At 39.5% G+C, this 11,628-nt stretch overlaps 1 protein-coding gene across 1 annotated transcript; it reads right to left on the bottom strand.

Moving 5' to 3' along the window:
* Positions 1–478: 478 nt before the first annotated feature.
* On the bottom strand, positions 479–10,050 carry LOC108900481 (solute carrier family 2, facilitated glucose transporter member 1). The gene is made up of 10 exons (XM_018701548.2): positions 9,775–10,050; positions 8,629–8,721; positions 6,902–7,062; positions 6,583–6,823; positions 3,655–3,817; positions 3,339–3,526; positions 1,708–1,812; positions 1,495–1,596; positions 1,208–1,411; positions 479–1,077 (listed from the first exon to the last, which is right to left on the bottom strand). Exons 1-10 carry the CDS (start codon positions 9,790–9,792, stop codon positions 871–873), a joined length of 1,482 nt encoding a protein of 493 aa, XP_018557064.1. The 5' UTR covers positions 9,793–10,050; the 3' UTR covers positions 479–870.
* Positions 10,051–11,628: the final 1,578 nt, after the last annotated feature.

The raw sequence follows: 11,628 nt of genomic DNA, 5'->3' as shown, positions 1-11,628 counted from the left end.
GCTCCCAGTCAAATCCAGAATTGATTTCAAAATCCTCCTCCTCACTTACAATTACTGTTATTAACACTACTGTATTACTGATACCACTTTTTAATCAGTTTTTACATGTAATCTGTGTTATGCTATGTTCTCTTGTCCCTGTTCTCTACCCCACACTCACCCCTTTCCCCTCTCTGTCAACCCAACCGGTCGAAGCAGATGGCCACCCACCCTGAGTCTCGTTCTGCTCGAGGTTTCTGTGTGTAAACTGAATTTAGCAACTTTTGCATTTCATGTAAATGTATAAATCTTCTTGTGGATTAAGAAATCTTTCTGATCTGTATGAACAGTTTCACTGGAAATGGCAAAGCTTCTGAATACAGCTCAGAAAAACAGAATATACACAAATTTAAGTATTTCAGTATTTATTCTTACTTAAAAATATTCTTCATGAGTGTACACTTGTATGAATGGGATATTAAATACAAGAGTACACTGCATATGGAAATACAACTGTGGATATAGTAAGAGGAATGCTGACTTCAGTAGGTTCATTAATTTTACAGTAAGTGTTCACAGGCTACAATATATATACTGCATGACGTCTTGAGTCATGACACTCTGTGACCTGTGGATTCAATCATAATGAAACCCATTTATACCAGACAAATACATAAATTAGTTGAAAATAAAAATATAATAATGTATGAATCAAATAATTGATGGAGTAAATTATTTAATTATAGCTTATGCAAGGAGTTGTGAATTCTGTTTTGTCAACATGTCAACATGTCAACGTTTATGGGATATTTGACATTGATAATGTTCTAACAGCGTACCCCAAGTGTAACAGGTAGCTTCGTGTGCATGTGTGTGCATGTGCAGCAGCTTTCAAAGGTCAGGGTCATCCCCCCTGAGGGTGTTGAACTCGTCAGGGGCTGAATACTTGTCAGCACCCTGACCAGCTGACTGGCGGAAGCCCGCTGCAATCTCATCAAAGGTGCGGCCCTTGGTCTCTGGTACTTTGAAGTAGGTGAATACAAAGAAGCCGAGCAGCAGGACGGTGAAGATGATGAAGACATATGGACCACAGAGTTGCTGGATTAAGGGCAAAACATAATTTCAGTGCAACAGTCAACAGTTACAAAGGTTGATGGCATTTATGAACTGAAGGTAAACTGTAATAAATGTATAATGCCAACATAATTTAAAATTAAAACGGTCTTACCTCAACATACTGGAAGCACATCCCCACTAAGAAGTTGGCAGACCAATTGGAGAAACCAGCAACTGCAATGGCAGCAGGTCGGGGCCCCTGGCTGAAGAGCTCGGCCACAATGAACCAGGGGATGGGGCCAGGACCAATTTCAAAAAATGCTACAAAGCTGAAGATAGCTGCAATGCTGACATATGACATCCATCTGATCTGGTCCTGAGGAACACACCGCAAGTTGTTTTCAGTCACTCAACTTTAAAAGCCTAACCAATTAAGTAAAACTGATCTCAAAAACTTACCAACAGCGCCATGGCAACCGTTAGAAAAATTGCTGAAACTGCCATTCCCATCAAACCAACAAGGTGAAGTGGTCTCCTGCCCATTCGCTCCACCACAAACAACTGCATAAAAAGACAGAAAATATCTTGAAACAAGATGAAGGTAAATGTTGCCAACATCCTGGAGTTAACATCTGGGGATTTTTTTTTTTCAAATGTGTTTTTGTGACTTACAGAAACCACAGTGAAGGCAGTGTTGACCACTCCTGTACCTATGGTTGCATAGACAGGCTGGGAAACACCAGCTCGCTTAAAGATCCCAGTCGAGTAGTAAAACACCTAAAGAGGATGACATAACACAGGAAACAGTTACTTTACATTTGTTAAAGTTGTGTTAGAGTATGTTTGAGTTGCTGTGTAGCCTTAAGACTCTACCTAAGAATTTGACACACTGAAACTACAAAAAGAACTACTAATTGACTTCCTACTTTGAAACTTTATTTACTAGTGATTAATAAGAATAATCACTAGTCCATGATTATCTGAGCATTGCCTACCCTCAAGTAAAGTAAAGCAAAAGGCAACCCTTTATAATAACAGCCCACAGTTTACAGTGTATGAATCAGGTAATAACAAGATACTTACGGGTTCCTATTCTGTTATTAAAAAGTAAAAATGGGAGATTAGTTGACATGCTGTAATCTTACTGTTTAATGAAGACTTAATGACAAGGTTCCTGAATAAACATTAAAGACTGGCTACGTTTAATGTGTTATATTATTACATCAATTTATTGCAGTTTGTCCTCCTTAGATCACAACAGACACCATCCATAGCTGTGCACTTAACAAAGGTACGCTCCATTTCACCTGTTATGAGCTGCTGCACCACCGGACCAACACGCCTGCTAGGAGCAAATCTTCAGACTCATTTCTCACATTATTCCAAAAATAGAGGACAAGATAATTGATCCAAAATTCTTCAGCATGATTACTGACAGGAACTAGAGACACCATATTTCTCCTGTGTTAGCCTCTCTACATTGGCTCCCAGTCAAATCCAGAATAGAATTCAAAATCCTCCTCCTCACTTACAAAGCCCTTAATGGTCAGGCTCCACCTTACCTTAAAGATCTCATAGTCCCTTACAATCTCACTAGGACTCTGCGCTCCCAGAATGCTGGTTTACTGGTGGTTCCCAGAGTTTCCAGGAGTAGAATGGGAGGCAGAGCCTTCAGTTATCAGGCTCCTCTACTGTGGAACCTTCTCCCAGTTTGGGTCCAGGAGGCAGACACCCTCTGTACCTTTAAGAGTCGGCTTAAAACTTTCCTCTTTGATAAAGCTTATAGTTAGGGTTGGCTCAGGCTTGAACCATCCCTTAGTTATGCTGCTATAGGCCTAGACTGCCAGGAGATCTCCCATGATGCACTGAGCTTCTCTCTCTCTCTCTCTCTCTCTCTCTCTCTCTCTCTCTCTCTCCACAGTATGGATTCATATCCCATATTACATGTTACTAACTCAGTATCTCCTCTTTCCTGTAGTATTGTGCTCTTCCGTCTCTCTCTCCTCTTCTGTCTCTTTCTGCAGGTATTTCTGCCTCTGGAGCTGTAGAGTCTGATCTGTGATGACAAGTCTCCTGCTGCTCCTACAACTCCACTCAACACCTGCTGCTAGAATTAGAAATGACTAGTACCACTTCTAGTATTATTGCTACTTTTACCATTAATACTTTAATTATCACTACTATCATTACTACTGCTGTATTATTGGTATCACTTTACTTTTTTCCATGTTATGCTATGTTCTTCTGTCGCTATTCTCTTCACAATAAGTTCCTTAACGTTTACCAATGGCTATTTGACTTACAGCATTGATTCCAGATAACTGCTGTGAGAGCTGTAGCATGATGGCTACAAAAATGGGCTGGCGGTAGATGGGGGAGCGGAACAACTCAGGGATGGTCACCGTCTTCTCCCTCTTCATCTGCTGACTCTCCTCCCTCATCTCCTGCATGTCCTCACTCACCTCATCAGTGCCCCGCAGTTTAATCAAGACTGGAAGACAACAGTCAGATGTGTGGTCAAATGAAGAGGCATTAATCAAGATCAACCTTTCTGGCAGCCATTGGTACCAGTTTAGTTCACAATAGCAACTTGTGTGTGTGTGTGTGTGTTTATCTCACTGCTGTGGGCTTTGCTCTCCTCATTGCAGTTGATGAGGAGGTATCGGGGGCTCTCGGGACAGAGTGGCAGCAGGACACACTGCAGCACTGCTGGCAGCAGAGTAAAACCCAACAGGAGGGGCCACAGGGAGGCATTCCCCATGATGGATTCAATCCCAAAGATCTATACAACACACACAGAATCACACACTCTGTTTACACATACTATTTACAGCACTGTACATTTGTTACAAGTCATAACCAAACAGGGACATTCTTTAAGAGCAAATTCAGGTTTGGGTTTATTGTCATTTCCACACATCTGTTTGACATCCAATCATTTTGAACACAGCCTTAAGGGTAATAGTGAGCACTCTTACAGTAGCCACAAAAGCTTGGCTGTAAAGAAAGGTCCAGTGTATTCTCTCCTCAACCAAAGTTGACATGTTGGTGGAATTTCAGCAATACAGTCTTTAAATTTGCATGATTGAAGTCTGCAGTGATTATGAAAACTGTGTCAGGGTGTGCTGTTTGTTGAGCACTGATGCTGCTGCACAGCTCTCACTGGCACACAACTACTAACTGCTAATAACAACACCAGTGACTTCCTCAGCAGATAGTACAACCAACACTTTGCCACTGTAAACTCCACCAGCAGAGAACAGTCTTTGAACGATTGTAAATGTATGATTTGAGTCATGTCCAGGTTTATATCAGTGCATACACTTAATAAACAATGTGAGGGTTAGTGTCATGTTCCATACAAATTATTGTTTCTCCCTCTGGTGGGCATTTTGAGTGGTGTATTTATTTTCTCTTGCTTTTTCTAGGTACAAGGCTATTGGTTAATTTTGTCATGTGATGCTGCTCGGTCAGCCAGTTTTTTCCTCCTCAGGCAGAGTTAGTTTTCTCATGAGGTCTGCTTGAGTTTTTCTGCCTGGATTTTTGAAGCTGTGTCCATCCTTAGGAGTTTATTGATTGTGAATATTATTTGCTCATGTAAGAGTCATATTTTGCAACATTGTGTTTATAAATTTTAAACTCTGTGTTACGCTCAGCTAAATTTTCAGTTTAATCTGCTGCTCACTGCTGTTAGTCACTTGTTAGCTTCTTTATATTGCTGAGTCATGCTAATCTGAATCTGAATCTAATGCGTTTTATGGTTAAGTTAATTTTATAGAGAATTTGTAAGTTAAAGGACGAACCTGTAGAATTAGCAGGCTGTATTTGTCATTGAATCTTTTCTTTGTTATACTGACATACAGGGATTTTATAACATGTGTGTGACATGATATTTTCATTTATTTCAGTTTCACAAGTTGTAATTTGAAGAGCTGCAGGCAACAATAAAGAACATAAACTTTTCTCTAGGTTCTGGGATTTCTTTAAGTCTTGTTCGCTACCTGTTGATTTGTGTGCAGACACACACTGAGGGCAGGGTAGTTGGGGTGGTCTCAGGGCCTTAAAAAGCCTTCCACTGGCCCTGTCGTTACAAAGCTGTTACCCTAAAAACTGATGTGATTTTCCTAAAATATCATGTAAAACTGCAAATTCACATACAGAAATTAGGAAAAAGGCTGAACAGGGTGAAGACGATGGCTGTTACCATGTTCTGGCTAAACACCTTAAGTTCAACTATCAGACAAACTAATGTAAACACAACAGGTCATTGTTAACATTTTAATATCTTCATCCCTGCCAGATACATCATTACAAACACTAGCTATGTTGTGCGGTCATCAATTGTTCTGACCCACAGAACTTGATAAATTCATATGGACACCATAATCTAATTATGGTCATTAATCAGGCTGAGGCCTAAGTCCAATTAAGATGTTTTGTGCTTGGGTTGCTTTTAGAAACCTACTTGATGCACAGGACATTTGTTTGTTGCCTAAACAATAGATATAGAGTGAAGCACAGAAATGAACACAATAGATTTTATATATTATATATAAATATTATGAGGCATATTCATTTATCTTTTCTTACCATAGAATGAAGCAAATATTATAAACACAATACATGTAATCAGGCTGTTGGACTGCTGTATGTGTGCTGCAAAATCAGACAAAAATTCAGATAGTTGGATTAAAGTATTCTTTAGCATCATCACATTAACATGATGACACTATAGTGGCTCTGACTTAGTCTCATTAATACCTTAATCACATTATGACTGGATTACTGTGTGCATGTAAACAAAGTTGTAGTCAATTCCAGTCAACATCCTTAAGCTTCCCAAGATACCAACTGCTGTATGTCAGTTTTAATTTTGGGGCCTTTATTTACATGAGCAGCAGAGAATTAGGTCTTCATGTCTCTAACATACTTGAATGAGAGAGACAGGCAATTTCAAAACATCCTACATTTTACTGGTTGATAAATTCAGTGTAATGCACATTTCAACAGGACTAATAGTAACACTTCAACACTCTGTTGACTGGAAAGGGAGGGATTGTGCTTGGCAGACTTTTCAAGTGAGGAAGTGCTGATTTTCACTGATGCAGCCTAACAACAGTCAAAAAATCTGCAGAGCAGTAATGATTGGAATTAATAAGTGAATGAACACAGCATTAGTGTTGAGATGAGTATGACATGAGTCTGTTGTTGTTCTGATGAAATACACGCAGTGGAAGTGTACATCAACTCACCATGAGCTACTGTAGTACAGATAATTTACAGTATTTTTTCCCCTTCACTCATCTCTCCTGCTGGCTGTTACTTAAGACTTGGCTGTTTGTTTGAATATCAGCAATGATACCTTGAACATTTTGATTTGAAATTATGAAAAAAAACATTAAAATCTGACATTGTGGGTTTCAGTACTTCACTCAGTGTGAAGCTTTAAATGGTGATACTCTCACACTATATGGAAATTTATTTTCTTATACTAAAGCTGCTGACAAATTAGAAACAAAAAGGGTGATCATGGTTCAAGGATCTCACCTGTGCCATGAGAATGCCGATCACTACACCAAGCTGATGCAGAGTGCCTAATGCTCCGCGGAGAGATGTTGGTGAGATTTCTTCAACATACATGGGCACAAAGCCAGTGCAAAGCCCAGAGTAGAGACCCACTATGAAACGGCCCACAATGAGCATCTCAAAGGAAGCAGCCAGCTTGGAGAAGCCCATGAATGCAGCAGCAATAAAGGCGAGCACATTGGCCATGAGCATGGAGTTCCTCCTACAGAGAGGATTCATTAGCGGTCAGTTTTAGAGATGGTGTGATTAATAATGTTGTTGGTGATAGAGAGAGTCATACCTGCCAAAGCGGTTGACGAAGAGACTGACAGAGAAGGAGCCAAACATTCCCCCCACAGAGAAGATGGCCACAGAGAGAGACCACAGAGCTGTTAAAGTGGTCTGGGAGATGGGCTCTGAAAACCTGCTGCTCCACGTCTCATTGTAGAAGCTCTCTATAATCTAAAACACAAAATAACATACAGTAGGCTCAATGTCTATTTCTAAACATTCCAGTCCCTGGTCCCATCAAGTTGACCATCAAGTTAACTATTGGATGAAATTTGCCACAGACATCCATGGTCCCCAGAGGATGAACCCTACTGATTTTACCAGCAGGTCAAAGTAACTGTCCAGCTCTTTGGTTATAGTTATACTGAGTGAGTGCTATCATATTGTCATTACTATCACTAACCTGCCAAACTAAGATGGTAAACATTATATCTGCTAACCAGTAGCATGTGAACATTGTCATTGTGAGCATGTTTTCACGCTGATGTATTTAGCTCAAAGCATCTGTGTCACAGTGCAGTCAGTCACAAAGCTGCTGGCATGACTGTAGACTCATGATCTCATTCCTTTTCTAAGTAAGCTATCCAGATACAGACTGTAGGTTAATAGAAGGTCTAGGTGAGCACCTTAGAATCTGTGACATCCCCAGTTTCACCTCCAGACACACATCCTTATAGATGTGGGTTAGATATGGGGTGTGTTTAGACTGGGTCTATATCCTTTCCTCTGTGTTCCAGGCAAAGATGTTTGACACATTCCTGAAGTATCTATCTCTGTGGGCTTGACAGACACAGAAAGAACCAGTTTACATGATTTTAAAATCAACTGAATTAGTACGAATGAGTACAAACCTCCACTTACACAGAAGACTTACAACTGTCCACTTGTGATTGGATGACCCAAGATGCATGTTAATGCCAAGTATGAACAGATGAACAGGGCCTTAGTGACTTTGGTAGACACACAAACAGCTCTTCTCAAACCACTGACATCCCCACTCCTACTCCCATTAATGTGTTTAACCATAAATAACAATCAACAACCATTCAACCAATCGACCTCAAACTTTGCAGGTGTATTGCTGAGGACCCAGGGAAGTGCACTGTGTTTTTTTGGGGTAAGCAATTCTTGAGAAAGCTTCAAACATCACTTCTACATGTTACCTGACCTGAAGAAAAAGGCAGAGCGACACCACGAGGACAGTGCAGCACCCAGGCAATTTACAGTGTGCACATGCCAGGACCTTAAGAAAGGCAGAACTCAACTGCTTGCTATATTATCTTGTGTAGTAGATGTTTCCTACCTTTCATTGTGTAATGTTGTATTAACTGCGCTTTTCACTGGCAAACCAAGTCATTTGAGTTCAAGGGTACAGTCTGAGGGCATGATTTGAAAACACAGATTTGTAAACCCAGAGCCTACACATGTGCACATGGTCCTCTGACTGCTGAACTGACAAAATCCAGATGGGAGAAACTCTAATTTTTTCGCCCCATATTTAGCCTGAGAGGATAAATATAGGTCATTTTAAATAACATGTTAATAGTTATTGAGAAGTATGAGGTCTTTCTATGTGATTATTGGGTTAGTGCACTATAATATAGTGGCTTTTATGTACACTATCATTATTAATAATCGTAATTTATTTCCTAATTTATTGATCAATTAGAAAACAACCTTTGTTCTTGCTGTTGAAGAACCTCTGACATCAGTATGCCCACACAACTAAATACTCACATGCTGAGGAGCATTGATAACACCTGTGTTGTAGCCAAACTGGAGAGAGCCAATCACAGCTGTCCCTACAGCCAACATCAGCTGGGGTGTCACCTGTTGATATAACAGAGAAACACAGATCAAGCTCTGCATTTAACAAGATAACTTACCCATCTATGTTACAAAGGTCTTCTGTTGAATGTTTAACGTACTGTAGAATAACAGATATCCAACAGTTATTTACCAGGCTTGTCACATTGCTCTGTGTATGTTTATTAATGACAGCAGGGACAAATAAGATTAGATTGGTCAAAATATAGCAGTCTGTGAATTGTGTCACACCTCTTTAAGTAAGTGGTTTCTTCAGATACTAACAAACACAGCAACATGAGAGCAAATCACCTCACTGTGTCACAATTTCTTATCATTTACTTTAAGCTCTGGATGGTAGAGTGTAAACCTGAGGCTGCAGTGGGCTTACATTACTACAATTTGGTGTCATGGGATGTATGGGACAGGTTTCAGGTCTTTAGGCCAGGATCTGACTGTTCTCAACATTTATCTCTAAAAAGCAGTCAAAAGTAGGGCTGACATTATCACAGTACTTTGCTCCTGATGAGTCATTTTTATAACAAGTAACTGATGAAACCGAGACTGATCTAACATTTACTCTTACTATTAGTTTTGTTTGTCTTTCCCATAAAATACACTTACTCAGTGCATACTTAGGCATCTGTAAGCTTATAACAAAAGAATGGAAATATGTTTGTTGAGTATGTGTGGTAATGTTTCCTATGTTATGTGTTAGTGAGGATATGCTGTGGCAGGAAGCTTTGAAAAGAATTAACCTCTCTTTACCCTCAGAATGAACAAAATAAAATAATAAATTATAATGTAGTGTTAAAGATTAAATGACACAACTGTACATAAAACATAGTATAAAAGTATAAAATTAGCTCAAGCACAAGCAAAAATTCTGCAAAGCATTGATAATAATGAATGCAATGAGTAGGTACACAATGAAGATGCCATTCTGGTGCATTTTAGCACAAATTTGACCTCTGTCTACGGAGAGAGTATAATCACATGGGGAAAAAGGTACGAATAGTAGCCATAATGCACCTCCTTTCAGTTTATAATGTGAGGTGTTGATCACACAGCCGTTACCTGGCCGAGGAGCTCCATGAAGGCTGCTTACACCACTCACAAACTCCAGACTTCACTTGCAGACTATGAAAAACGTAATCCGACAGGTCAGTATGTCTGTTTGCTAGAGAAGCATGTCGTCATGATGCTGTCTGTAGTGTCAGTTAGTCCAACATCAATGTAAAGGAATCTTTCTTAGTTTCTCCCTCCATTCACCTGCTGCGGTAAGCAGCTTAGTGACGTCAGCACTAAGTGGATCTTGATGGGCTACCGTGCCTCTGGAGGAGTAGAAGACTCACTGCGCTGATTGGCTGAGGACAAAACACAGCAAGCGAGTCACATGTATTATCAGTGGTAATGCATTAATACATTAACAGATGAATAATCCTGGCGTTAGTGTTAGCTATGGATCACATATATCTATTTATACGGTTTAAACAAGAATAAAAAACGAATACATTGCAATGGTTAATTCAGCCATGACTATGGCAAGATTCACCTGTCAGAGGACTCCAGGCAAATACTTGGAGTATATGTGCCCATCATACACATTCAAGTGCTCATAGCAGATAGTAGCCTAAAATTCATGGAAGCATCATAATATAGAAGCACCTGACCCCAGGTTTTCTCTGTGTCAGTTGGTTTGTAGTGATTTTGATTAAATGCAACTCTATTGATAGTAATACGTAGCATGTGAGCACAGTAAAAACTCAAATAATGTCATTCTAAATTTGAGATTTTAACACAAAGCCTCAGGATAGACATGGCCAATGACCCAGTTAATAATGAAGGAAGCCTTTCCGTTTCTATTGTTTATACTGTACACTTCAGAACCTGACAGAAAATCATCAGGTTTTTAAGATTTCTTCAGTATCAAAGACATTCAGTGATAAGTGTCAGTATATTCAGTGGTACATAGCAAGAGTGTTAATGGCTGTAGCCCTCAGAACAACTCACTGAATCCATGTCAACAGCTCAGTTTCATTATATTATGTATATTTAATATAGATGTGCAGGGTAGACACAGGTTAATAATAATGCCATCCACATTACTCAGTGACAGTAATATCTCCCACTGTCCAAACCAAGGAGGAAATGAAAGCTAATCAAGTCAGGCACAGTCAGAATGCATCTGCCTACTCAAACAGTGATAACTGACAGCCACCTTAACTTTATCTGATAATTAAGAGATTCACATCTTTTGTATGTGTGTGTGTGTGTGAATGCAGTGCACCTCTGTATATAAGCCTACCAGATGGGTCATTGCACTTTGAGCAAAATGTAAATATGTTATGTTAATAACTTATGTGTGCTACAGTGTGCATGTAACTTGTACATACATTACCCATAAAGACTGAGAGGATATATAATAAGCCTGTCTTCATGGGGATGGCATTGTAGTGCTGTTGATTTCAAGTAAAAGAAAAACACTCTCAAGCATGGACAAAATAAATAGAATAGAATAAATAAAGTGCTAGTTTTTAGAAGTCTTTCACTGAAAACAGCTGGCTGCAGGAAACCAGGCTGATGAGAGGTGAGTTCACTGGTTAAAGGTTCCGTAGAGCTGAGAGGAACACCTACCACTGAGTCCATGATAATTCTCTATGAGTTTGTCAGCATGAACGACCCCTTCTTACACAGTCATCTGAGTGGGTAAAACAATTTTGTGAGTGTTCTGATACCAAAAAACAAACTAACAAACAAAACAAAGAGAAAAAACCCTGCTACTAGGGATAAGGATACAATGTCTGTTATAGTTCAATCCATGTAGTTCAGTGTTGTTGAATTCACATGGTCTACAGTCAACCTTAAATTCTACTAAAGCAGAGTAGAATATTTTATTATGTTCTTTATTTCTTCGAGGAAAATGAATTC

This window comes from Lates calcarifer, linkage group LG6 (genome assembly GCF_001640805.2).
Source record: "Lates calcarifer isolate ASB-BC8 linkage group LG6, TLL_Latcal_v3, whole genome shotgun sequence".
Classification (NCBI taxonomy): Eukaryota; Metazoa; Chordata; class Actinopteri; family Centropomidae; genus Lates; species Lates calcarifer.
The sequence above is the reverse complement of the archived record's forward strand: the minus strand, read 5'-3'. Positions and strand labels throughout refer to the sequence as shown.